Source organism: Sus scrofa, chromosome 1 (genome assembly GCF_054392235.1).
Source record: "Sus scrofa isolate SSC_HxYL_T2T_F1_AM1 chromosome 1, Sscrofa_HxYL_maternal_Yorkshire_Landrace_v2.0, whole genome shotgun sequence".
NCBI lineage: Eukaryota > Metazoa > Chordata > Mammalia > Artiodactyla > Suidae > Sus > Sus scrofa.
In genome coordinates, this window is record NC_139383.1 from 278,562,184 (window position 1) to 278,590,112 (window position 27,929).

The window sequence follows — 27,929 nt, forward strand, 5'->3', positions numbered from 1 at the left end:
TGTCTAGGGTTGGCTTTTTTTCCAGGCCCATGAAACGTAAATCAGGAAGAGACTCAGAGAGCGCCACCTTCCTGGGCCATGGAAGGGTTGTCAGGCTTCTAACTGCCTAGTCCTGTCAGAGGACTTCAGGTGGAATGGTGTTTGACCTGCTTGGGCAGGGTTGTCACGTACAGTTGCACAGGTCATGCACTGCCCAAAGGTACCTGGCCAAGGAGGCAGGTGAGGCTGAAGTCCTCCTTCTGTACCTGAGCCTCAGCAAGCCATGCTCCCTGGGGCTTCAGCCCCAGGGAAGGGGGCACCTCTGTGGATTCACACAGAGGCGACATATGAACTGGGACAGTGTGTGTTGTGTCCAAAGGGATCTGTGCTATTCATACTCCCTATTCTAGCTACTGGCTGGGATGCGGGGGCCCGTTTCCTGGGTGGAATTTGGGGAGGCAGATCCTCCCAGGAAGCCGGGAAGCCCATGGACCCTGCTGGTCCAGCGTCCACCAGGACCTCTCCCTGATGGCTGGGGGGCAGCGGGGCCTCCTTGGGTAATGTAGCAATTTGTCATATTAAGTCATTCACTAACAATTGAGTCCCCCTTGATTAATCTCCCTGAATTAGCCAGTTGCATTTTGAGCAATTAGGGTTAATTACAGCCTCATTTGGCAGAGCAGAGTGCCCCGTAATTATTTCACGAACCAGGCAAGGAGGTGGTGGTGGTGGGTGGCGGCGGCGGCAGCATCCGGGTGTCTCCTCGTGCATGTGGGAGCAGGGAATGACATAGTTAAGTGTAATTAGACACAATTGCTCAGCATTGGCTAGCGGCTGGCAGGGAAGATGCTCCCGGTCCACCAGCATCTGGCCAGGTCCGCAGAACCAGGGCACAGCCACGTTGACACTGGGGCTGCTGCAGGTCAGGGCCGGAATGAAAACAGCCTGGCACTTTCTCTCGCCTCGTCTCATGCAGCACGGGTATTTAAACACTGTCTGGGGAGATATCACAGCTCAATTCCTACCTGTTTCAGGACATGGAAACACCTCAAATTGACAGCAGAGGCATTTTCCTTTATGGCAGGAGGCACTGCTGTTTCTCTGAAATCATCCTTAGAGGAAAGGGCCAGGCTGCACAAAGGCAAGGATGCTGTGCTCTGGACCAGCCTGGGTTTGGGTCCCAACTCCGTCCTTCACCAGCTGGGTGACATTGGGTAAAGGACCTCGTTGGATCTCAGTTTCCTCATCTGTAAAATGGGGGCCATGAAGCAAATGAGACGGTATATTTTAAATACCCAACATAGTACCCAGCATTGTGGATGTTCAGGAAATGATTTATCATTGATCTTATTATTTTTTTGGTTTTTTTTTTTTTCCTTTTAGGGCTACATCCATAGCATATGGAGGTTCCCAGGCTAGGGGGTCCATTCGGAGCTGTAGTTGCTGGTCTGTGCCACAGCCACAGCAATACCAGATCCAAGTCACATCTGTGACCTACAACCACAGCTCATGGCAATGCTGGATCATCAACCTACGGATTGAGGCCAGGGACTGAACCTATATCCTCATGAATACTAGTCAGATTTGTTTCCACTGAGCCACGACAGAAACTCCTTATTCTTAGATTTTAAAAATCATTTTTGTTTTCGCAGCTAAAGAGCACAGGGCTGGAGGTAGCCCCAGTATAGAAGGAACAGTTGCGTGAACATTCAGACTCTGGCTTTCGTTAACCTTCTGTGTCCAAGGCTAGTGGTTTGTTCATTTCAAGGAGCTTTCTAGCTCTGGGTGCTGTCAGCATATGTGTCCTGAACTTGGCAGAATCGTATGTGAAATTGGTATATACTTGGGAAAGCTGAACATGCTTGCTTTTTATTGAGGTTTCAAATGAATGAATGATTGAATGAAGTTGAGAAAAAGAGTTTAAAAAGCCCCGATGGTTTATGATTGTATGATTTGCCTCAGAACAGTGTCATCAGGAATGAGACACAAGGCTCAGCTGACCCACTGAGAACCACATGACTTTCCAAGAAGAGAAAGGTGTTCTTGTCTGAGAAAGCCCCAGCTAATGCGTCTTCCATCTGGAAAGTCTTTGCAAACCTGCTCGGGACGTGCCAAGTGCAGTTATATTCGGCACTATTCAGAGCGAGAGGAATGCACATAACTTTGCAGGAGGTGGAGATGGCTGGCTTTGGGTCTTCATTGCACCGACCAAAATCCTTATGAAACTCTTCCCAAAGCAGGAATGGCAGTTAGAGGAGATTTAATGACCAAGTATGAATGGCCATTAAAATGCAAGAAGTGTTTGCTAAGTGCTGTAAATTTACCAGGCACTTGTCTCATTTCTGCCTTGGGGCTGCCAGGGAGCCCTCCACGTAAGTCAAGACAGTGCAAACGTGGGAACACCCAGGGAGGGATGGACAAACGCAGAGGGAGCCAGAGAACGAGGGTGGTTGGTTCTGGCTGGGGCCCCAGGATCAACCAGGAACACTCTAGAAAGGAGATGACAGGTGGTCTGATGATGATCAGGAGTTTGGGGCAAAACAGGGAGAGGAGGCTATCCCAGGAAGAGGAAAGAGCCAGACCTGCAGGTGCAAGACCAGTTGGGTGAGATCCGTGTTTGAATACTGGGGCTTAGATAAGGTAGCACAGCTGGTGTTTGTGAGAGGCCTGGAATCTCCATTGTCATCTGGAATTGAATCTGTAGCAAATGGGGAACCATCATAGGTTTAAGTTGGCAGGAGAGTTGGGGTTTTACGTCCCTGGTGGCGGGGGCTCCAGGCACAAGTAAGGTGAAAATAGGTAAGAGGGTGCTTTGGCCTTCAACGGGCCAGACCTGGAGAGGGATGATTCCAGAGACTTCCAGGGGGAGAAACCAGCTTCTCATCCTTGATCACTGAAGGGACGAGGGAGAGGGAGGTCGAGGACATGGCCAGCTCTCTGATGGTGGGGGCCGATGCTCTTTATGGTTTGTTTCCCTTCAAGTCTTTGCTTGTGAGATGTTGGAGCTGGTTCCAGATTCTCTCATCCGTATGTTTAAGCTCGGCTTTCCTTGAGCTGGGTTAGCGAGGCTCGTCCCAGAAGAGCCCCCATAATTGAGATGACCTGAGGTTTCGTCTTCGGGGCATCTTCTGTGTTCAGGCCTCTTGCTCACCATTCCCACGAGCTGCTGGCACAGAGCTGAGTGTAGACAGACCGTCCAGGTGGAGACAGTCAAGGGTGGGGGCTGTACCTGCATTACGATGCCTGGCGCTTAGGTCATTTTGTCCTCCTCCCAGTGCAGAGAAGGAGGTCTTATTGAGAACTCCCTTTTGCAGGGAGGAAGCCGAGAGGAGCAGTCACTTGTCCGTTTTGCTGTTGAGGGGCAGAGGCAGGAGTGGCTCCAGATCCCCTACCCCTGCCCCGAGCCCCTTCGTGCCACTAGGGCTGCAAGAAGGAAGACCAGCTTCATAGGAAAATAGCCAGATCCTGAAGAGCTGACAGGGGCTGGCCTTGTAGAGAGTCCGACAATATGGACTTTTTGTAAATCCCATCCTTCTTGTGCACCGTGCAGATTTAAAACACATCGCTGTGTACACATACACCAAAGCCATTACAAGTTCCCCGCACGCAATGTCAGATGTCTTTAAAGGTGAAATTCGTTTACAGGAAATGTCATTCTGATGAAGTGTGCTTTTTAAAATCATAGAAACGGTTGCCTTAAAATTAATGATGCATTGCAAATATCAGGGAAAAAAAGACCCATCCAGTGTAAAGATGATTAAAATTCAGGTCAGAAGTCTGACTTAGTCAGGCTAAATTTTTTAATGAGATTTCAGAAAATTAATTGGGCGAATGCGTTTTTATTCTTTTAACATGTAGTTTTATGCTCCTGTTTTAAAAAAAAAGGAAAGAAAGGATTTGTCGATGGCCGAGGTTTATTGTGGTTCAAACATTTTAAACTCAAATTAGTGCAGGGTGGGGGCATTTGTGGCCTAATTTGATCTGACTTGGGGAAGAGAGCTGGGTTTTTCCCGGCTTTCTGGGGTAGGGGTGTGCCGGGGTGGTCCAAGACACCCCCTCTGCCTGCCATGTGTCTGATCTTGTCCTCCCATTTCTTGGGAGGGTGTGATTGGAGCTAGAGGTGCCCCATGACCTTGGCTGTGTCCTTGACTACTGATCCCGCCAGATTCCTTCTGCTGCCCAGGGAGTTACTCCCAGAGGCGCCTCCTCTCTGAGACCCTGAGTCCCCCACCTCCACCCACCAGGGCCCACCGCCACCTCCTCCTCACCCTTCTACCCCATCTCTTCCCCTGCCTTCCTGGGGAAGGGGGATGAGTGGTCAGAAATGGCCTCTGGTGCCCACAACACAGCCTAGAAAGGGAGGCAAGCCTGTTGTCTAGCACAGGCGCTTGGCAAAGAGCACTTCACCCCTTTATGGTAGCCAGAGGGTGCTGGGAAGAGTACCTCCCCAAGCCTCAGTTTCCTCATCTGTGAAATGGGACTGTGAAGACCTAAGCAAGATTATATTTGAAACATCCAGCATCTTGGATGTTACAGAAATGATATGTCATTGATCTTATATATTAGCATTCATTATAGTTTTTATAGTTAAGGAGCACAGGGCTAGAAATACACGTAGCACAGACCCTGGGCACTGGGCACACCCTGCCTCTGTCCCTCCCCAGGTCCTGGAAGGTAGGTGCTGGTGTCCTCCAGACCTCCCCCGTGCCAAACCAGGGACAGTAACAACACATGCGGGCATTTCCTCAGTGCCAGCCCCTCCTCTAAGTGCATTCGCTTATTAGCTTATTTAACCCCTAACAGTGACCCACCAGAGGGGGCGCTCTTTCTCTCAGTTGGACCAATAAGGAAGCGAAGCCAGAGGGCTTGCTGGGAAGTAGCAGAGCTGGGATTTGAACCCCGGCCTCCAGGGACCATGCTCCACTCTGCTGCAGGAGCAGGAGTGGAACTTTCCAGGGCTCACCTAGGTGTGTGGGGGTGGCGGTGAGGACGGCCTCAAAGGGGGCAGCAGAGAGAGGCCTGGCCTTTTAGGGCAAGAACTCAGTCTGCTTCTCCTTTTCTAGTCCGAGCCCCTGAGTTAAATTGGGGTCAGGACTCTGCTGGCTCAGGCAGCTGCGCCCAGGAGCCCTGAGTCCCGCGGTGACCCCCACCTGAGCAGAAGCCCCCTAGGGCCAGGGCCGGGTCGTAACCCCTGGGAGGGCATGGCATCCCTGAGCCTGCCCAGGCTGTGCCCCTCACCACTGCGCTGCTGCTCCCATAACCTGCCCCCTCCAGGAGCTTTCCTCTAATTAGGTCGAATGGGTTGTGACAGGAAATGCAAATCTGGGTCATCGCATATGCAGATGTGCAGTGGGGTCTCAGCGATGATGCCCGGCTGGGAAGTTGCCCGCATCCTCTGGGAGCTTCTGGGGAGGGCAGCTGTGGAGCCCGGCCCCTGTGGCCTCTGGGGAACATCCTTGGGGTGCATGCAGCACGCTGGGGTCTCCCTTGCAGCCCCGTGTTGGCAGAGCCTTGGTCCCCCGGAAGAAACAGGTGGGGTGGAGGGACCCTGCCCCATGTTGCCTGTTTTTCAGGCTGTTAGGAGATTTAAATCACAGAACCTAAGTAGCTAGTATAGCAACAAACGCATAGTAGGTGCCCGATCAGGACAGCTCATCATTGTTTTCATGAGCATGTGTAATTCCTCCAAGTGCCAAGAAAGTTGCCTTTTCCTGAGGATATGTGATCGCAGCTACACCCACAGAAGTGACAGTGGCTGCGTCATACAGTCCCTTGTACACCTGGCTGTTTTGAGCACATTTTATCGTGTCATGTCAACCAGCATGTCCTGAGCACTTGCTCCGGGCAGATCAGAGTCTTGGTTTGGGGGCTCGGAGTGGGGGAACTAAGACAGAACCCCACTTTTTTGTGAGGCCCATGAGGGCACAGGGTGGAGCCAAGGTGGCTGATGGAGGAAGTGGAGGCCTGACTTCGTCACGGGCGTCGTGAAGGAAAAGCAGAGGCGGTGTCCAAGTTGGGAGACCGCACGATCCCTGGAGTGCCCAGTCCCAGGTTCAAGTCCCCACCGTTACGCGTGGTGGGGTCTGCAGCCTCCCCTCCAAGCCTCAGTTCCCTGAAATGGAGAGGACAGTGGTGTCTGCTCACAGGGTCCTGGGACACATTCTGCTCCGTGCCTGGCCCATAGTAGGTGCTCAGTAAATGCGTGCCCGCTTGTCTTGGGTGGACGCTCAGTGTGTATGTAGGTCCCTTGCTGTTACTAAAGAACTTTATCTAGGAGTTCCCGTCATGGCTCAGTGGTTAACGAATCTGACTAGGAACCATGAGGTTGCGGGTTCGATCCCTGCCCTTGCTCAGTGGGTTAAGGATCTGGCATTGCCATGAGCTGTGGTGTAGGTTGCAGATGCGGCTCGGATCCCGCGTTGCTGTGGCTCTGGTGTAGGCTGGCAGCTACAGCTCCGATGAGACCCCTAGCCTGGGAACCTCCATATGCCATGGGAGCGGCCCAAGAAATGGCAAAAAGACTAAAAAATAAAGAACTTTACCTAACAGAGATGGGCAGGTGGTGGCTAAGAGCCTTGGCTCCCTCTTCCACCAGCCCTCGCTTCTGCCCTGGTCCCAGGCAGAGCATCTTCAAATCTCCTGCTACAGGAGGCAATTCTGCTTTACGACGTTGGAGTCGGGGTGGGTCCAGCTGTTATCTTGCTGAGGGAAGGAGGTAGCGGGATTGCGGGCTCTGAGACTGAGTTCCATCTCTCCCTCCTGGCAGGAGGGTGCCCCTTAGGGTCTCCTTGGCCACAGCTGGGCCTCAGCAGGTGCAGAAAGACCCCAAACAGAAGTGGGGAGTAGCCGCTCAGGGCACCCCCCCGCCACCTCCCCACTCCTGCCCCACCCATGGTTATCAGTCACACACTGCAACCACTAAGCACCTACTGTGTGCAGGGCTCAGTGATCTCGAGGGATCCTCATAGCCATCCTGTGAAATGTGTTTTTTGGGGGGGTGTGCCTGGCCACTTCCTGAGAGCACCTTTGCAGGTGTGGTTTTTTGGGGGGGCGGTGCAGGGGTGGTGCCTGGCCATTGCTGCCTCATCTGTTGGCTCCACCCCCGAACAAGTGCTGAGTTTCATCGTGGCTGTCAGTGCTGGTCCCTAGTGGGTCATCATGAGGTCTCCGGATTCTTCCCATTGCCAGAAAGGGGACAGTTGATCCAAAGAATGGGCTCAGCGTGTAAGACTGCAAATTTAACTCTCCTTTTCTCATCTCTGAGGTGGGCATGGCCATCCCTGGAGGGGACGTGGCTGCTGCTTACGATGACGTGCAGGCTTAGGGCTGCGGTTGCACGTGGAGGCCACGGGGCCAGAGAAACCCCGCAGGGCCTCCCCTCCGCTGGGTGACTTGGGAGAGTCACCTCCTTAAATGTTTATTGCACCTGCTCTGCTAGCCAGACTCAGGAGTGAACAGGCAGGTGAGGCCCTGGCCCCATGGAGCTGCCTTCCGGGGATGGAGAAGGGAGCAGTGACCAGATGCTGAGGGCCGGTGACGAGTGCTGTGGCGGAAGCCCCATCTGCACAGTGGGGTCATTGGGACCCAGTGGAGCGGGTGCGGAGAGCGCCACGGGGGCGCTCTGAGAGTGGAGCTGGCGATGAGGGGCCTGGAGGGGGCGTTGCCCCCCCCCCCGGGTCCCAGCCTTCCAGTCTGCCTGGCTCGTCACCAGTGCCCTCTTGTACCTCTCCTCCAGAGGCACCCGAATGCCCTGTCTTTTCGCTGCTCGCTGGCCGACTTCCAGATCGAGAAGAAGATCGGCCGAGGCCAGTTCAGCGAGGTGTACAAGGCCACCTGCCTGCTGGACAGGAAGACAGTGGCTCTGAAGAAGGTGCAGGTGAGCCCACCGCTCCGTGGGGGCAGAACCCCATTGGCAGCCGGCTCGTGTCTAAACACTGTACTTCTGGGCTCACCCTGTCCCTTCTCTGTCCTTCTGTCCCCCTCGCCCTCCCCGCCCCACTCTCTCCCGTTCCTCTGTAAGTGAGGGAAATTAGTACCCACTTCGCCCACTGGGCTCTGGGAGGATCAGGTGGAGTGAACCATAAAGGAGAAGAGCAGTGAGCATGCGCTGAGCACCTGCTGTATACTGGGTGGTGCCAGAGCTCCCCGAACCTTGACCGCAGTCTTCTAGGTAGGGATCACCATCCCATCCTTCAGAGGTGGTGGGTGACCCAGCAGGGCCCAAGGGAGCTAAGGGGAAGCCGAGACGCAGCTCTGCAGCCAGCTGGCCCTCTCTGGTCGGTTCTGGGCTTCTCTGGTGTTGGTTCTTAGTGCCAGGATGGGTTCTGTGGTGGGGCTGCTGCAGGGACCACCTCCTGTGTCTTAGCAGGTGCTGGGAGGACCCACGCGGAGTGAACACTAAAGGGGCTGGGGCGTCAGGGGCCGTGTACTGTACCCCCTCTTCCTACTCAGTCCACACAACCGCCCTATGAGCCCAGGCTGTTGGCCCTATTTACAGAGGTGAAGACTGAGGCTTCAAGCGTGTTTTCCTGCCTGCCACTTACCAGTGCATGACCTCAGCAAGTCACTGCACTTCTCTGGGGCCTCGCTCTCCTCCTCTGTAAGTTGGTGACCGTATCTCCTGCCTCATGGGAGGTACAGTGATGATTCGGTGAAAACCGCCCCTGGCAGGTAGTAAAAACTCAATAACCCAAATCATTGTCCTTATAGGGTTCCCTCAGCAAGGAGGTGGGAGAACCCGGACTGGGGGTGCTGGGTGCTAGGTTTTAACCACTCTTTCTCTGTTTTTTTTCTCCCCCAAGATATTTGAGATGATGGATGCCAAGGCCAGGCAGGACTGTGTCAAGGAGATCGGCCTCCTGAAGGTGAGTGGCCTGGGCCGAGTGGGAGCCCCTCACTTCCATGGGCCAGGCTGGGCCACCGCATGGCCATTACAGCCCTTAGCCCGTTAGGTAAAGAAATGACTTACTTTAGAGAGGCAGCAGCTTGTTCATTTTCTTGTGGCTGGGCGGGAACTCCCACCTTACTTCTGCCCAGTCCTCAGGGTGCCCCCAGGCTGGCTGTCCTTGTCCCACGTGCATCCTGGATGTGGATGGGAGAGCCTGGAATAGCCCTTGCCCTAAGGCAGCCAGATCACGTGGCTGCTGCAGGGGAGGCTGGGCGTTGGGTGGGACTGCAGGTTGCCTGTCTGTCTGTCTCCTTCTCTCTCTTTCTTTGCGCTCAGCCTCATTCTCTCGTACTCCCACGTGGCGGCACACACATGTGGCTATTCAGCCCCAGCGTGCTCTCTCCACCCCCATCCTCTTGCTCCCCCCCCAGGAGATGCTCTCTGCTGGGGAGACTCCCACAAAGCCTGCCTGGGGCGCTGGGCAGCATTGACAGCTAAGCCCGTGACCCCAGGTTCTGGGGGCTGGAGGGGTCCAGGATCCCGGTCCCTGAGTTGTCAGCCTTTTGGGCTCTCGCCGGGCCTCCCACAAGGAGGAGGCAGGGTGCACAGCTGGGGAGGGGTCTCCCCAAGGGGGTAGCTGATGCGCCCGCCCCTCTGCAGGCGGAAGTCCTTGGTTCAGCCAGGGCACGGCTGACGGACATGGTCCTGTGATGGTGGCGTCTGGGGCCCTTTTCCCCTCCCCTCTGGCTTCCCCGCTGGGGTCCTCAGCGTCAGAGATAACGGAACTTTCTGGATGAGACTGAGCCTGGGGCTGCTCTCCTGGCCATCGTCCCTCCTCCCCAGGCTTAGGATCCCGCCGGAGAACTAGTCGGTGACAGAGGAGGAAAATGCGTATGGGATTTGGAGGCCCCAGAGCCTGGGTTCAAACACCAGCATCCTCATTTACAGGCTGCGTGACCTTAAGCATATGCTTTAACCTCCCTGAGACTCAGTTTGCCTAGCGGCTCCATGGCGAGAATACCTGCCTCAAAAGATACAGGCAGATTGAGAAGATGAAATAAAATCGCATCTGAAGCGGGCCTGGCGCAGTAGGGCACACAGTAGGCGCTGACTTGGTGTCCTCCCCTCTTCCCACGAAACAGAGAGCTTGCTTGGTAGCTTCCTATAAAGGGGGGGCTGCTGGTGGCAGTCAGGCCTGGGCCTCTGCCTCGGGGACCCCCAGACAGAAGGGGAATAGACAGGGCAGCAGATGGTGACTGTCCACTGTGATGCCAACTGACCCGGGGACCCCAGGAAGACCCTTCAGAGGCCAGACCCCCGTCTCAGAATCCGGAAGACTGAGAGGAGCCTGCTGCAGGAACCCCGACAGTGTGGCTCGGGGACGGGTCATGGTGGCCTTGAATGCCACACTCAGGATTCAGAACTTGAACGTGGGAATTGGGGGTGAGGCTGAAGTGACCAAGAGCCAGGAGCTGGAGCCAAGGGGAAGCTGTGAGTGCTCACTGGGGTGGCCCCTGGCGGGGATGGGTCCCAGGGGCAAGGCTGGAGGCAAGAGGCTCTTAGAGAGGTGCCCACAACTCCAGCTATCACAGGTCCAAATATACCCTTCAAATCACAAATCACACTTTTTTTTTTTTTTGGCTGCACCCGTGGCAGGTGGAAGTTCCCAGGTCAGGGATCAAACCTGAGTGACAGCGCTGAGTCCTCAACCCAGTGAGCCACCAGAGAACTATCAAAAGTCACCTTTTTAAAGTTTTATGAGATGGTCAACTTCGGGGCCCGGTTGTGACCTCAGGGACGCTGATCCCCCACCCCGTCTCCCCATGTGTGTCCAAGAACACACATGTGCCACTCACACGAGGAAAGAATTGTAGGGTGTGGGCACTGAGCCAGCCTGTGTGGTCCCTGGGCACAGAAATGTGTGATCAGGGCCCCACGTGGCCATGAACTGGGCTTGACTGGGGAGGGGGTTCGAGACTCCCCCGGGCTGCGGTGCTCCTACGTGCTGTCAGCTGTGGGCTTTGGGGCCTCTGGGGGTGGACGTAGCCCTTTGCTCACTAGCTGCGGGGCTATGGGCAAACTGCTGTCTGCTGGGGACCTCAGTTTCCTCATCTGTCAAAGTGGGTGGGGACAGCCATGCTGTCCTCTCAGGTGTTGGGGGAATTAGATGCATTGGAAGGACATAGCACCTGGTTCGAGGCAGCCCTCGTTGCCATGGTTATAACCTCTGCCCCCCAACACCAGCCCCTTTCCAGAACTCGACTCAGCCTGCCTGGGGGAAGCAGACAGGATATACCAGGGCACCAGGCAGTCCCTACAAAACAGGGAAACAGTGGTCTCTGAGGGACCACTGGGGGACGTCATCTGTGCTATTCATGCCAGGACTGGTGCAGAGGCTGCCAGTCGCGGGGCAGGCAGGCGAGCCCTGCAGGAGCCTCCAGGGCTGGCTTAGGGAGTGAACAAGAGGAGGTGACATGGCTGTGCGATGTCCGCCCAGGGGCCCCCTCGTTTCAGAATCCAAGGCTGGGTGCAGGCAGCACACGGCACAGAGGCACGCCCCTCTCCCAGCCCCTTCCAGGCTTGGGGAAAATGTGCTTTCAGGTAGCCTCCGATTGTCACCTGACAGATGGGGAGCCCCTGTGGATGGGCCGGCCACACTGGGGCAGCATCAGAGTCGCGCTCTCTTCCCCAGATCCTGGAATCATTTTGGTGTAAACATATAAGCAGTTGCCAGGGTCTCCTGGTAGCCAGTGGGGGGCTGGCTTCCAGCCCGAGGGCTCTGTCCTGGCGGGTGCACACCGGCCTTGGCCCTGAGCACCTCAGTTACGGCAGCTCACACACCAGGAATGATTTTTTTTTTTTTTTTTTTTTTTGGCCAGATTTCCTAAGGGATAGGTCAGAAATTGAGAAAGTGGGAAGAAAGAAGGATGGAGATGGACACTGAGAGCAGACACGGAAGAGCAGAGATCGGGGGGCTACGGGGTGGGGCATTCCCATGAATGTCTACTGAGTCTTAGCTCCGTGTGGCCAACCTTATGCCCATTGTACAGAGGAGGAGACTGAGGCTCAGAGAGGCAAAATGGCTCTCTCAGTGTCACCCAGGTCTGCCTGCCTCGCAAGCCTCGGCTTTGCCCTCAGATTCTCACCTCTCCAGCTGTCACGTCTCTCACTGGCTCCGTCTCCTTTCTCTCTCTTTGGGCAGCAACTGAATCATCCGAACATCATCAAGTATTTGGACTCATTCATCGAGGACAACGAGCTGAACATCGTGCTGGAGCTGGCGGACGCAGGCGACCTCTCACAGATGATCAAGGTGAGGGCTCCCGGGAGCTCCTGTCGTGGCGCAGTGGTTAACAAATCCGACTGGGAACCATGAGGTTGCGGGTTCGATCCCTGGCCTCGCTCAGTGGGTTAAGGATCCGGCGTTGCCGTGAGCTGTGGTATAGGTCACAGATGCAGCTTGGATCCCGCGTTGCTGTGGCTCTGGCAGAGGTTGGTGGCTATAGCTCTGATTCGACCCCCTAGCCTGGGAACCTCCATAGGCCGTGGGAGCAGCCCAAGAAATGGCCAAAAAAAAAGTGAGGGCTCCTGGCAGGAGGGCCTGGTTTGGGGGCTGCCCGAGTTCCGCTCTGGCCACAGGCAGAGGGGGCCGCCCAGGGCCGTTCAGCCGATGTCCACAGGCCTAGCTGTGGCCCAGGGAGGGCCCTCTCAGGCGCTGTCCTCACTTGCTGGGAGAGGCCACCCGTGGACAGAAAGGACCCTTCTGCTGTCCCTCACTGCCCCAGCCTGCCCATGGTCACGTGGTCCCCTTCTGCCTCCCAGAAGGAATGGGGACAGAACCCCATGTAGCTCAGAGCCCAGCTCACCGAATCTGGGAAGGTGTCAGGTTGGGTCCAGCTGGCTCAGTTTATACAGAGGAAAACTGAGCCCAGAGAGAGGGAGAGACTTGCCTGAGGATGCCCAGCAACGTGGGGACAGAGCCAGGGCTGTGGCCCAGGTCTCTGCTTCGTGGCCAGGGGACATCATCCCCCAGACACCCCTCCTGGGACCACTCCCCCCTCTCCAACCCTTGGGAGGCTTCTTCGTCCCCAAATAATGGCTGAGGCCGGGGGTCTCTGAGGGGGTGAGCGACTTGCCAGGTCCTGCAGGCAGGCTCAGCACCAGGTCCGGTTCTGCATCCCAGGTCTGCCCCCAGCTGCTCCGCCCTCCTCGGGCCCAGGGCAAGGTCTGCCTGAGTCTGAACTCTGGAACCACTGCAGCTCCACTGCTGGGGCATCTGCTTCGGGCCACAGCTGTCCTGAGCACATGCATTACTCGCTGAGTCCACACTATCCTTAGATAGCAAAGCTCAGAGAGGTTTAGTCACCTGCCTGAGGCAGCACAGCCTATTATCCAACCCCACCCCCCAGCCCCAGCCCAAACCCTCTGGTCCCCTCACTGTTCCTCCCCCAGGGTCCTCCCTCCTCTGCTGGTTTGACCCTCATCCACAGGCCCCTGTCATGGGTTTCCCTCCCCCAAGCCCACTCTGTCCCTGAGCCAGGCTGGGCCGCCTGAGCTCCTGCCCTGCTCCCAGTTGCATTTGCAAATGGGGCCCAGACATGGATTCTGTCTTTCCCACCCGGCACTGGGGGTTGAGCAATTGCTCAGCATTCGCTCTTCTGAAATTTGGCTCCTAGGAATACGGGCATCGCCGGGAAGCGGCATTACTTGAGCTGTTATCACCTGCTTTTATATTTTCGTTGACATATTAATGTGTTCGCCGGGATGTTAATCTCCGCACAGATCCCTGGTGGAAACAGATGCGCTATATCACGTCGTCTTCCTCGCCGCCTCCTTCACACTTTGTTTCTCCTTCCCGTGTCATTCTCTCACGGAACAGGCATGCATCCAGCACCCTCTGTTGTGCCCTCCCCCGTGCTGAGACCCCCGGGTGCTGCTGGCCTGCACGCTGCCCTCACGGAGTTTGCCTTCTGGTGGGAGGGCAGAGCCGGGGATGAGCAGTCACGGAGCTGGCATGAACAAGCCAAGTTCAGGGTCTGCGGGAGCCAGGGAAGGCTTCCTGGAGGAGGTGACACCTGAATGGAGCCTAGAGGAAAACCCACAGCTCAGAGGCAGAACAGCTTGTGTCAGAGCCCAGAGGGATGGAAACCCAGGGGTCCACACAGCACCTGGGTCCAAGAGAGCCCTGGGCAAGGGGAGGGGTGGGGAAAGTGAGGCCAGGGGAGGTCAGACCATCCAGAGCCTCAGGTCCAGGCTCAGGATTTGGCACCTTGCCCCGGAGTCAGTGAGGGGCTTCCAGAGACTCATGCTGGGGAGTGAGCCTGGTCAGTTTTGGGTCCTGGAAGAATGCCTGGCTGCCCAGCGGAGCAAGGGGTGGGGGTGGGGCTGAGGCTGGGCTGCGGGGGGAGAACAGGAGGAGGAGAGACCCCGGGATGTGGTCCCCGGAGAGGGCGCTGCACCCTGTCAGCCCCAGCGGACCCCAGACCCCCGCACAGCCTCTCAGACCATGGAGCAGGGCAGGAGTCAGACAGTCAGGGCTGATGGGGCAAATGACAGATCCCTTCCCTCCCTGAGCCTCACTTTCCACCCCTGTCCCAGGGGCCGCGTCGGGGAGGGCAGCGTGGGAACTGCGGGGCCAGGACGCAAGCTCCTTCGGCCAAAAGAGATGGGAGGGAGGCACGAGGTTGCCCAGCACTCTTTGTGCCTGGCCTGGGGTGGGGGCGCCTCCCCTTCACCCTATACCCCTTCCCCGGCTTCCCCAGGGACGGCCCTGGCTCAGGGTTCAAGGTGGTCACTCCCTGGGTTTCTGGGGCAACGGCCCGGCTTCCGAGGGCCTCAGGCCCCACTTCTCTCGGGAGCCCCCCTCCTCACCTGGCTGGGCGCACACCCTCCCTCGGTCACGGGGCCTCTCGCCCGTCCCTTCCCAGGCCTGTGTCTGTTCCCTCTGCTGTGGCCCTTCACCAGCGGAGCCTGGCTGGGTGCCGCCCCTGGCAGGCGGGACAGGCAGGGCAGGTGATAGAAAGACCCAGAGTCAGACACACTGCTGGATGGCCTTGGGTGGCATCCTGTGCCTCAGTTTCCCATCTGTAATGCACCCAGCACAGTGCCTGGGGCATGGTAATTTGGTTCCCCTGGCCTTTCCCTCCATCTCAAGCCACCCTGGGTTTTGAGGGGAACAGGGGCCTTGCCAGGGCTGTGCCTGGGGCTATACCACGGTCTGGCCTGGGAGGCTGCTGGCCAGCTGACCCTGCGTCCCAAGGGCCCCCAGACCCAGGGGCTGAGCAACACCACCATGGCCGTGGTGCAGCTTTATTTACGATGGATGGCGAAGTCGGGAGCTTCTGCCACCCCAAAACCCACCAGAGACTCTGCGCCTTTCTGCTAAATGTCACACGCACCAATAGGACGTGACATTTAGAAAATCACCACTCACCGCCGTGCGCGTGCTTGCTTTAAACGCTATAATGAGGATTAGCTAACATCACAGCATAAGTAATACCCCAGCCTGGCCCATCCCAGAGGCCTGGGGTAACCTCCGGGGGAGAAGGAGGTGCTGGGGTCCTGGGGAGCTGGGAGCTTGGGGCAGCTCACACGTGAGGCCCCCTCCCAGAATGGAGCCTTGGCAGAGCCTTTGGGGGCTTTCATGCCAGGCCCAGGGACTTCCAATGCTGTGACTGTCGCACTGTTGGAAGTACCTAGATCCAGTCTCAGCTCTGCTGCTCCTGCTGAGTGACCCTGGGCAAGTTCCTGAACCTCTCTGAGCTTGGCCTTTCATCAAGTGATTACTGGTATCATTAGCTTAAGAGCCAGGGCTTCTTGGGTGGAAGGCCTGGGCTTGAGCCGAGACTCTGCCCCTTCCTAGCTCCTGTGGGGGCCCTCAATTTCCTCATCTGTGACATGGGTGCAGCCATCCCTGCACAGGGCCCAGCACAGTGGCCCCATGTGCTGGGGGCTTAGCAGAGGTGAGCCTCAGGTCCTGCCTTCTACCCCGAGCCCCCATCCCAGGCTGGGAGTGTGTTCTGGGCCCCCGTCTTCCCTGTGCCAGTGCACCTGCCCTCTGCTGCTTTGGGAAAAGACGGTTGCTCTGAAGTGAACAAAAACCTGGTACCAGGTTCCTGGTGTGTGAGTCGTGCTCCTGACCCCCCAGCTGGGGCCTGGCTCTGGGGAACCCCCCGCCCCCCAACCCAGCACCTGGAGCGATGCTGATTGGATGGCACAGGGCTTGTTCCTGGTTTACTTCTCCAGGACCTTTGGTTCCTTACAGCTCACACAGTGCAGCCGGGGTGGCTTTTTGTTTTTTGTTTTTTTTCTGGAGCACTAAGTATGATTTTCCAGGCAATAAAGTACCTTGATACCTCTTGAAACTAGGGGGTCCAGGAGTTCCTGTCGTGGCTCAGCGGATTCAGAATCTGACTAGTATCCATGAGGATGTGGGTCCCATCCCTGGCCTTGCTCAGTGGGTTAAGCATCCAGCATTGCTGCAAGCTGCGGGTGTAGGTCACAGACACGGCTTTGATCTGGCGTGGCTGTGGTGTAGGCTGGCAGTTACAGCTCTGATTTGACCCCTCGCCTGGAAACTTCCATATGCCGCAGGTGCAGCCATAAGAACAAATAAATAAATAGACAAACGGGGGGGTCCATTCAAGAAGGTCAACCCTCCCTCCTTGAGGTTCTTGCTGATTACGTGTGCTGAGATTTGCCGGCTCTGAGAAGGGTGATTTAACTCCAGGCGAGTCTTGGGTGCTGCCATCCCGGGCCACCATCCTGGGCCAGGCTGGAGCCGGGGCAGAGTCCACCCCAGTCACTCCTACAGGGAACTCCCTGTGGGGCAGTGGGCGGAGATGGGCTTGTGTCTAGGAGATTCCAGAGAGAGTGATGAAGAGCAGCCTACAGGATGAGTCCAGGCCTCTCCTCTGGGCCAGGCCTGCCCTGTCCCCAGGAAGCCTGCCTGTGGGGAGGGCCAGTGACCTCGGGTCTGGGCCCATAAGCAGAGGTGTGAGCCCAGCGTCCTTCATTCCACATTGATGGTTTCTGAGCAGCCCAACCACCGCCCCGCCCCGTGCCAGGCACCACCTGCCCGCCGAGGACAGGGTGGGGCCAGACCCTACAGCTGCCCTCCCCATTGGCCCATCACCCAGGCCTGTCCGCCTGTCTGTCTCCCCCACCGCAGTATTTCAAGAAGCAGAAGCGGCTCATTCCCGAGAGGACGGTGTGGAAGTACTTTGTGCAGCTGTGCAGCGCCGTGGAGCACATGCACTCACGCCGGGTGATGCACCGAGGTACGTGCTGGCCGCCCCACTCTGGGCCCGGGGGACAGAGCCCGCGGGAAGGCTGAGCCCCAGGACACGGCTTTCCCCCGGGCTCCTCCCGGCCCCACGGGGGACACACTCATGAAGAAGTTGGACCACTTTGTGTTCCCCAGCCAGTGGGTGTCCAGCACCTTGCCTGTTCTTTTGGGGGTCAGAGCATGGACACATGAGGCCCTCGGCTCAACTGCATATTCACACACCTGGGCCCCACATCAGGGGGCCCTCCATGGTGGGGGCACCAAATGGTTACACAGAACCCCAGGGAATAGGGGCTGTGCTCGGCACATAACCTCTAGCCTCTAAGACCAGCCAGCCCGGCAGCAGCACAGAGGGGGCTGCAGCAAGGATGGGGTGGAGAAGCTTGCAGGGAGGTGGCCCAGTCATGGCCAGTCCCAGGATGGCCCCCAGCTCTGCCTGGGAGGGAGAGAAAGCATCCTGGAAAAGGGAACTTTTAAAATGGGCTTTGAAGTCTTAGTAGGAGTTGGCTGCGCAGAGGCGATGAGTGTTTCTGAACGTCGACATCATCTTGGAGTTCCCGTTGTGGCTCAGCGGTAGCAGACCCAACCAGTGTCCACGAGGACTCGAGTTCAATTCCTGGCCTCACTTAATGGGTGAGGGATCCGGCGTTGCCGTGAGCTGTGGTGTAGGCAGATGCGGCTCAGGTCTCAGGCATTACTGTGGCTGTGGTGTAGGCTGGCAGCTGCCGCTCTGATTCTACCCTAGCCTGGAAACCTCCATATGCTGAGAGTGTGGCCCCAAAAAGACCAAAAAAAAAAAAAAGTTGTTGATGTCATCTTGAATTGTGAGGAAAGAGCCTGCTGGGTGCTTTACATAGATTTTACTTCACTGATTTCTCGATTCATTCATTCCACCTGCATTTGTCAGTGTCTGCTGTGTGCGGGGCGCTGCCCTCGTCTCTGGGGAACCACTGAGGTCACCTCCCTGAGCACCTCCTGCGTCTCTTACACAAGGTTTCACAGAGTGTCTGCTCTAGCCTCGAAAGAGGAAACAACAGCACAAAAATCCCTGTCCTCCTAGGCCTCACGGTCGCCCCGTGACATAATGAAGTTAGACCCATTTTACAGATGAGGAAGCCAAGGCTGCGTTTCTCAAAGTCCCACAGCTTGAGAGGGAGCAGGACGGGGGTTGAGCCTCCATCACCTAAAGGACCCTCCTCTGCACCCACCCCCAGGCCTCCTCCTCCCTCCCGCCCTCCCCACCTCCAATCTGACACCAGCCGCTGTGTCCTTCCCCTGTAGACATCAAGCCTGCCAACGTGTTCATCACGGCCACCGGCATCGTGAAGCTCGGTGACCTTGGCCTGGGCCGCTTCTTCAGCTCCGAGACCACCGCAGCCCACTCCCTAGGTAAGGGGGCTCGTCTGTGCCCCAGGGTCTGGGATGATGTGGGGGGGATGCGAGCCCCATCCGATGCTGCCTTTGCTTAGTGCAGCAAGATGCCTTGTTGAACCCCAGACTTTCTTCCGAACAGATCAGCAGGGAGTAAACCAAGCCCCCCGCCCCGGGGTACCCCTGTACCCTCATGCGCTTGTGTCCGGTCCAGGAGGGGTGGCTGAGCCCAGCTTAGGGGGCAGGAAGATGTGGCTTTGTGGTCGCTCGGGCAGCTGTTCTATCTTTCTCGTCGCTGCATGGTGTCCCATCGCCTGGGCCAACATGCTCGGCCTGGTTCCTCCCGCTGGGGGATGTTGAGGCTGTTTCTGGTTTTGACTTTTAAATGTGCACTTTTGAAGCTGTGGGGACTGGGTGCTCACCCAGCAGAGGCAACTTTGTCGCTGAACTGTGGGGCATGAAGAGGCGCTGGCGGGGCTGGAGGAAGGGATGGGGCGAGCAGGGTCGAGGGACTTTGGATGGCAGGGAAGGCAGGCAGAGCCTTGAATGCCGAGCTCAGGAGCCGGGCACCATCCCAGGACTGCGGAAGTGCTGAGAGCCATTCGCCAGGAGGGGGGTCGGACGTGTGTGGAGGTCAGATGTGCGTTTGGGGTCACTCGAAGCATTGTCCACGTGCCGGGTTCATGAGTGAATGCAAACCTTGGAACAATGGAGAGTGTTATGTTTAGTTAGAAATGCAGGAGTTCCCATCGTGGCGCAGTGGTTAACAAATCCAACTAGGAACCATGAGGTTGCAGGTTCAATCCCTGGCCTTGCTCAGTGGGTTAACGATCCGGCGTTGCCATGAGCTGTGGTGTAGGTTGCAGATGTGGCTCAGATCCCGCGTTGCTGTGGCTCTGGCGTAGGCCGGCAGCTACAGCTCCAATTAGACCCCTAGCCTGGGAACCTCCATATGCCGCGGGAGCAGCCCAAGAAATGGCAAAAAGACAAAAAAAAAAAAAAAAAAAACGCAGAGACCAGCAGAGTCTCCAGAGGAACACAGAAATGGGGTCCCCTGTGCGCTATGATCAGGGCCATGGGAACGTTTCATGACGGGGCAGCATGCAGGAGCACCTCCTTTCCCCACCGGTTCCTGGCCCCCTGAGGCGGCGTTGGCAGCGGCAGGTGCCTGAGGCTCACCTCCCTGAATGCTGCTCCGTTCTCAGGAGGGAGCCGGTCCCCTCGAAAACCACTCTGTCCTCCACTCGCCTCCTTCCACCACACAGCCCAGCCAGTTGGTTCCCATCTTCCAGTCCCCAAGTGCCTGCGGCTGCCGGGAGTACACACAGCACCTTCTGGTGATGGCGAAGGTGCTTCCCGAAGACACACTTTCCTGGTGGAACCTGTCACTTTTCATACAAGTCCCGATGGCTGGAGGCTCTCGGCGTGCAGAACACAATCTGGAGAAACACGCTGACTCTCGAGATCAACAGCTCCCAGCTGCGAGCGTGTGTGTGTGTGTGTGTGTGTGTGTGTGTGATCATTGTGAAACCCTTGGCTCCATGTGACCCGGGAGGACTCCTGGCCCGGCCTCTTTAGCAACTGGTACATCGTGGCTCTTCCACTAGGTCAGAATGAAGGGACGTTCAAGGACCCCACCCCCACCCCCCGCCATCCGTGCATTCAGGACACTTTATCCAGACGTCAAACAGACATCAGAGTCCATAGGATCCTTCTTTCATGCCGCTGAGGAATGTGAAGCCCGGGGAGCTTGAGCGATTCTTCTGAGTCCTGTGGCGGCAGAGCCAGGACCCAGTACAGGCCCCCCCATCACAGAGCCGATGCTCCTTCCGAAAGACCAGGGCCCTGCAAGGATCGGTCTCCCTCCGGAGCCCAGGCACTGACTCCTGGAAGGGAGCCGTGCCTTTCCCACTCCCCTCAGACCCTTCTCTTTGGGGAAATCAGTGTGTCTCGTCAGTTTGGGACTCTCTGGCTAAAGAGCTTCAAAAAAGGCCAGAAATGCAAGGGAACCCGTCAAAGAGAAGAGTTGAAGCCACTGCTTCCTGTCCCCTGTCAGTCAGGTCCCAGCCCTTCTCCGTCCCGCCAGGGAAGAGACTGCGGCACTCGTCAGAGCCAGTTAAGCTCACATCATTAGGGACGGGCAGAAATACGGGCTCCTCCGACAGTGTGAGTTTATCGACTTGGACTGGTGCACTTATTATATTAATGAGAAGGAATTGGAACTTGGGAAAAAGCCGCCCGGGGAAGCCAGGCTCTTCCTGAGGCCTCTGAGCGCCTGATGGGCCGGGTGGCGGGTGGAAGGAGCCGTCCTGGGGCCGTTTGCCCACTGAGCTGACAGGCCTGCACGGGGCTCAGCCAGGCCCTGCTGCCAGAACACTCGCCCAGAACCCAGAACCAAGGGCCAGGCCCCACAATGGTGACAGTGCGTGCAGAGCTGAAGCCCGGTGCCTGGAGTCTCCAAGATGCAGAAGAAGGACCATCCATAGTGAGGCGCTGCGGAGAGCTGAGTCTTAGGCACACATTCGATGGGGCAGAAGATTGAACTCATGGCAGGTGCATCATGACTCAGGAAGGGCTTGGGGGGTGGACGCTCCTTTACACCCTATGTGTGGGGGTATGAATTATGCAGCCCTCGCATCTCTGCACACCTACTATGTGGGGATGCTTTGGGGGCAGCCATGTCACCCCAGCAACCACCTTGTCCCCGAGGCAGCTGACCCACGGCAGAGCTTATGCAAATCCCATCTCCTCCTGCCTCCCCTCTGCAGCCCCCTCCCCGCCTCCATATTTGCTAACACGAGGCTGGCATGAAAGGGCATTAGTCATGCCATGGCCAGGCTGACAGGTGCGGTACCCAGCGGTGGCAGAGCGGCTGCCTCGGTGTCAGGAATAGGAGCCGTAATTAGAGCGCGGAACAGAATGAGCGTCAGACGAATTACCAGGCAGCAGATCATATTTGTCAGGAAGGATTGCATACATAAAAATTAAGTGACAGTACACGCCGGCATAATGAAAGAAAAATGAAAGATTTGCCTACACACCGCTCACAAGCTACAAGCAAGTGTCTCGCTCCGAGCAACGGCAGCAGCTGCAAGACAAATTGTGGGGCTGGGAGAGCAGCCCCTGCCCGCTCTGCAGCAGCGACAGGGCAGCCTCGGGCTGGCACCAGGGGTGGGAGGTGAAACTGGCTCACACCCAGGGCCCGTGCGGGGTCCCACACCGCCTCTCAGGGGACTGGGGGAGCAGGTCCGATTGGGAAGACCCCTGTCAGGTACTCGAGATCAGGGCACACTGGGCTTTCCCAGGCCGCCGACCCCCTGAGGTGATGGGGCCATGAGATGCTGCAGCCTTCCCCGCTCTCGGGGAGCCCAGACTGGTGGGGAGGCTGACAGTCCCAGGGTGGCACTGCGTGGGGCCAGGCGGAGCTGTCTCCCGAGGGCCCACTGCGTATGGGCACTGCTGGGGTCTGTGACTCAACTGATCCCGGGGTCCACTGCTGCCTTGAGGTGCCTCAGCCTCCCCAGGCTGCCCTTCCCTTCTGTTCTCTGTCATCACTGCATTTACCACGGGAAGCAGGTTAACAGAGAAAAGACAAGGTTTAAAGGATGTTTGGAAAAACATTTTGCTTCTTAAAACTTTATCCCTGCAAGGCATCATTATGTCTTCATTTGACAGACGGGGAAACTGAGGCTCAGGGCTGTGCTGCCATGTCCCTCTGGCCCCCTGGGGCAGGGACAGCAGCCCCCTGGGGGTCAGCCACTCTCCAGGGCACCAGCCCGCCACGTGTCAGGACGTGAGCTCGGGGCCCCACGAGCTCTCGGGGTGGGCAGCTCTGCGGGACGCCCACCCGGCCTCACAGCCATGGATCTGGGGCTTGTCCTGGGCTACAGGGAAGGAAAGGCGAGCCTCTTCTCCCGTCAGGCCAGCTCCCCTGTGAACGGGACAGCGGCCGGGTGCCCCTGGCAGCCCCATCCGTGTGGGGTCAGAGCACCAGGCAAAGGGGTCCCTGGTCACCTCTTGCTTCACCCCAGCAGCCCAGGGCACTTGGGAACAACGGGCCCAGAAGGCCTGCTTCATCAGGTGGAGCCCAGGTTCTGAGCACTGACACCGCCCCCCGACCCCCTAGGGCAGGGGGTGGTCAGGGGAGGTCACACAGGGCTGAGTCCTGGCTTCTTTGCCATGTCCCTGGCATTTTCAGGGGCACAGACCATTAGAACAAGAGGGGCTGGTGCCAGACAGGGAACGGTCTTAAGGGGGCAGCAAATGAGGAATGGCTCTGCGCCTGGGGTGCAAACTCCAGCTCATTCATTCACCCATGCCAGGGTTTGTGCCAGGCCAGGGCTGCTCCCCCAGAAGGCCCCCCCGCCTTCTGGAGCAAACCACCTGGGCTGGGGGAGAATCATTTAGCATCTTCCCACGAAGCAAGAGTGGTTCTAAGACTCTAATGATCACGTCCCAGGCCCACCTCATTTAGGGCTTCAACCGCCCTGGCGGGCAGGAGGCATCACAGCCCTTCTCAAGGGAGGAAGCCCAGGTGCAGGGGGGTGAGCACCTTGGCGAAGTCAGGTGGCGAGGCCGGGGCGTGGGGGCCGAGGCGTGGCCAGGTCAGAGTTTTCGCACATCCATCCGAGGCTCCCTGAGCCGTCTTGGATGAGATGCCAGTGCCTGAAAGACGCGGGGTGCCGGGCAGCGTCGCGGAATCTTGCCACCTGTAGACTCACATCTGTCAGAGATTCTCAGTGTGGGCGCTAAGACTAGGCAGACATTAGTACGGATGCAGACAATCTGGAATCAAGTCAACGTGGATAAAAGGATGTTTTCCCAATGTCGCTGCTTCTCCAGAGTGCCGTGTGTGGCCCGGCACGGGGTCAGCTGGTAATTCATTAATTTAAGGAGGACTCCGATGACCAAGGGGTGACACAGGAGAGCTGGTGTTGGGGGGGAGCGGGGAGAACCTGGGGAGGCCACCAGTGCCAGGCTGAGGATGTGGCCTTTCTCTCTCGGGGATGAGGAGCTGGGGGGGCCGAGACGTGGCCCCTGCCCTGGGGTTCAGGCCAGTGGCAGGGCTAAGCCAGCAGTCCTCCAGGTGAGGCGGAGCCCCTAGGGCCGTGACCAGAAGCCCAGAGGGGAGGGAAGGAGCCTCAGGATGTGAGGTCGGATTGCTGTTGGGGCGCAGAGGGAGTTTCATAGGATGGGCTCTCATGTAGGTCACAAGCCCAGAAGAAGCGGGGCTGCAGTTCCCCAAATCTGGTCCTCGCCTGCTCTCTTGTTCTGCCCCTGCCCTCATCGCCCCCCCCCCCCCGCCCTCCTTTCTCGCCCACCCTCTCCCCTTCCACGCGCGTGTCTAAGTGTGGAGGGTAGACTCTCCCCACCTTGCAGAGAGGGCTCCTCGGGGTTGGGGGAGGACCCCTAGAACCCTCCAGCTCACCCCTGTGTTCCTCCCCAAGGGGGAGGCAAGGCTGGAAGAGAGCGTTTCAGTTCTCACCAGCCAGCAAGTGGTTGCAGAGAGTCAGACCCGCTGGGCGCAGCCTGTTGGGGGGTTGGGGGGGGGTGGGAATGGCACCCAGGCCCCGACCCGCCAGGTAGATGCGTGTCCACACCTGCACCCCATTTCCTAGCCGTGTTCCAAACCACCGTTTGGGGAAGACGTGAGCCCACGGATGCCAGCCTCGCCTTCGTGTGAAATCCTTGCCTTTTTCATATCTAATGAACACATTTCAAACACCGCGAGCATTTCAAAACACGGCCAAGTTTGTTTTGACAGGACGGGCGCATCTTGGGGAAGCGGGGCCCTTTAATCAGCCTCCGCTTTGAGGTCCCGCGTTCTCCTCTGATATCTTTCCGGTTTGAAATCTGGGAGTCGTAGGTAGAGGCGCTGGGAAGGTCAGGGTTTGTTAGGCTCCGCTTTCATATGCAGAGCTCCGTCCCCCGCGGAGGAGAGGGCGGGGGCAGGGCTCAGAGCCCCCGGAGCAGGTGGGGAGGTGGCTGGAAGGGGGTTTGAGACCCTGGCTGCGTTCGCTCCGCATCTGAGCATCTCGGTGAGACTGTGCTGCTGCTGCCTTGCCTGCTGGAGGGGCCGACAGAGGGTCCCCCTGGGGCAGGACAAGAGGCAGGCCCCGGGCCCTTTGTCCATGGAGCCTTCTCCCCGTGCCAGCTCTTCCCTCTTTTTCCCCCCTGTCTCTGCCCCCTGGGGTGTGGGGTCATATCCTCCAGGGCCCCCTGCAAGCTTGGGACTTGTTCAAAGTCTCTCATTTTATCTGTAAAGCCCATGCAAATGGTACATTATCCTTCCTCGTGTTTGAGCACTTGTCGGTCTAAAAGTCAGATTTTACAGACTTACTCCTGGGGAAAGCTGGCCAGACAGGAAGAGGTGCTGTGTTTGCACCTACAGCTTTGTATACCCCTGGCTCAAGCTGAGCACCCCTCCGATGAGGCAGAGCACCCCAGCTCTACGACTCACAGACTAAGGGGGTCCGGGGACACGAGAAGCTGCCTGGAGGCAGGGACAGGAGGACCCGGGGCCGGCAGGGACAGGCCAAACCTCCCTCGTTACTGCGTCCACGGATGTTTCTGAGCATCTGAAAGGAGGGCAGCTGGGTGAGGTTTTGCCCGGCTCCTCTCAGATTGCGACATGTGCCAGCCTTTCCCAGGAGCTTGTAGGAGGTACAGGTGTCCACCTGCCAGCCCTGACAATGCTGATTTCACAGGCCTGGGTTAAGGCCACGGGTCCAGATTGTTAACTGCATCTTCCAGGTGTTTTGGCTACAGCCACTGATCAGTCCAGTCTTGCCTTGTTTAACTGGCTCCTTCTGGACACTTCCTGGGACAAGCAGTTCACCCCTTCCTGATGGGCCCACTCCTGGGAGGGCCCAGCACGGCACCAAGCCTCCGTTAACGTTGGATGCAATAGATGGATAGAGAGATGGGTGATCAGACAGACAGATGATGGCTGGTTTACGCAGCACTGGCATCTTCGAAGCAAGTACAAATCGTATTTGGGCGTTGGCCTCTCTCCTCTTGGACCAGCGGAGACTGGGGTAAAAGCAGAAAGAGCAATGAAGAGCGAGAGGCTGGGTGGAGAGTGGAGGGAAGGGGGCGGGTGGCATTTTTCTCTCCCGACGCCTCACGGCTTTTACCCCCAGCAGGGCTGAGGCAGGGGGGTCTGGAGCCCCGACCGAGGGACAAACCAAATGTCCGGACCTCACCGGGCAGCTAGCTCTCCCTGGCCAAGGGGGTGGGAGGGGGCAGTTTAACTGGATCTTGAGGAGCTCACCAGGAGGCAGAGGCCCAGAGGTGAACTGGATCCAGAGCAGGCTGGGGTGGCCAGTACGGGGACCCAAGCAGGGGGACCAGCTCTTCGAAGCCTTCACTTTCTTACAGGCCTGGCCAAGGCAGCCCCAGGCCAAAGCCTGGCCACTCTGCAGAGACCCAGGGACATCTGACAGAAACAGAGGGGGTTCCTGTTGGGGCTCAGTGGATTACGAACCCGACTAGTATCCATAAGGATGCCAGTTTGATCCCTGGCGCCGCTCAGTGGGTTGAGGATCTGGTGCTGCCATGAGCTGTGGTGTAGGTCACAGACAGGGCTCGAATCTTGCATTGCTTTGGCTGTGGTGTAGGCCGGTGGCTGCAGCTCTGATTTGACTCCTGGCCTGGGAACCTCCATATGCCTCAGGTGCAGCCCTAAAAAGCAAAAAAAATAAAAAAACAAAACAAGCAGAGGTTGGACTTTCCCAGTGGTTCAGCAGGTTAAGGATCCAGTGTTGTGACTGTGATGGCTGGGGTTGCACCTGTGGTGTGTTTGGTTGTTGGCCCAGGAACTTCTGCATGCTGTGGGTGTGGCCAAAAAGAAAAGAAAAAAAAAAAAAAAAAAAGAGGAATTCCCCCTATGGCTCAGTGGAAACGAATCTGACCAGTATCCATAAGGTCGCAGGTTCCATCCCTGGCATCGCTCAGTGGGTTAAGGATCCAGCATTGCCATGAGCTGTGGTGTAGGTCACAGACATGGCTCGGATCTGGCATGGCTGTGGCTATGCCATAGGCCAGCAGCGATAGCTCCAGTTCAACCCCTAGCCTGGGAACCTCCATATGCAGTGGATGTGGCCGTAAAAAAACCAAAAGGAAAAAAAAGGAAATGAGCAGAGCATAAGACTGAGGGTGGCGAGGGCCCTGGAGGTGGGGGTGGGGGCTCTTGGCCAGGGGTCTTAGGGATGCGGTACAGCCAGACAGTGGACGGTGCTGTCTGTCACTGAGGGCCCCCAACCTCCTCCCCTCCCCTGCTGTCTGTGTGCACCCCATCAGCACCCCCACACACACCCTGGTTCTGCGTGGGAGACAGTTCTCACCTCATCGGCACATCCACCTGCAGCACCCTGAGCGGTGGAATCACTTACAGTTGGGTCCGAGAGGTTCCCGCTGTGAAGTGTGAGAATGGTTTATATTTCATCCTGTGGTTTGGATGTGACAAGTCGTCCATTTCACACTTGCCCATTCATTTTCCTTTGGCTCCCTTGTGACCGAAATATACAAGGGGTTGCCACTGGAAGTCGCAGTTTGCTTACGGAATCTCACACAGATTCGTTCCTGTGTTGACGGACAGCTCTTTCTGCTGAAAAGCCGTTCACTCCTGGATTTCAGCCGTAAAGTATGCATATAGGATGCCATTTCTCAGAACGTGTATTTAAGTAATGGCTGCTGTCCCGGTTTAGGGATTGTTGCCATCAAAGGGTGCTTGGTATCCTGCTAAAACAATAATCAGAGAGTCCCTCTTGGGCAGACATCAGTTAAGTAGACAGGGCTTTAAGCCACAAGGAAAAAAAAAGTGTTAACCCTGACAGGTGCCATCTGATAACATGCAGATGGATTCACTGACTCTGTGAGCAGACGCCTAGAAGGTGCCCGCTGTGACCTGGTCCCGGGCAGGGCACTGGGACAGTTTGCTAACAAAGTCCTGCCCCAGGGTGCACATGCCAGGAGCCCGGGTCTCCAACACTGTTCACGGCCCCTGCATGTCAGGTGTGTCAGAATTTCTCACCTGCCTCCAAGGAGATGAGAAAAAAAAAAAAAAATGATGGTCAAGTTTTCAAATAGCTAATCTAGTTCCGTGTAAAGTACTGACTGGGTTTTCTCATTAAACAGAATATTATGACACTAAATGGTACTTGGGATTTTGTTGGGGGCCGGGGGGGAGGGGGATGTTTTAAAACATCTTTATTTGGCAAAATTAAGTTGCCCTGAAACCCCTTTGGCCCCTGACAGCCTGAAGTCTGGGCCCCCGTCTTTGGGGTAAGCCATCACTTTCCTAGTCCAGCCAAAAGGGCTCTTCTTCTCCTGGGGGCCCCTTGTTTCTGTCCTGCTGGACATCCCTCCTTCCCAGGGTCGTCTGCCCACATCCCAGGCTTGACC

The 27,929-nt window shown here is 57.2% G+C and overlaps 1 protein-coding gene across 13 annotated transcripts in view; it reads left to right on the forward strand.

Annotated features, from left to right (window-relative positions):
* Positions 1-27,929, forward strand: part of NEK6 (NIMA related kinase 6) — a 92,867-nt gene that overhangs the window by 48,719 nt on the left and 16,219 nt on the right. For all 13 annotated transcript variants that reach the window (XM_084989641.1, NM_001444643.1, XM_084989746.1 and 10 more), the window contains 5 exon segments: positions 7,715-7,855; positions 8,781-8,843; positions 12,069-12,179; positions 17,037-17,145; positions 18,435-18,542. In XM_084989641.1, coding sequence (XP_084845767.1) covers positions 7,715-7,855; positions 8,781-8,843; positions 12,069-12,179; positions 17,037-17,145; positions 18,435-18,542 — 532 coding nt within the window.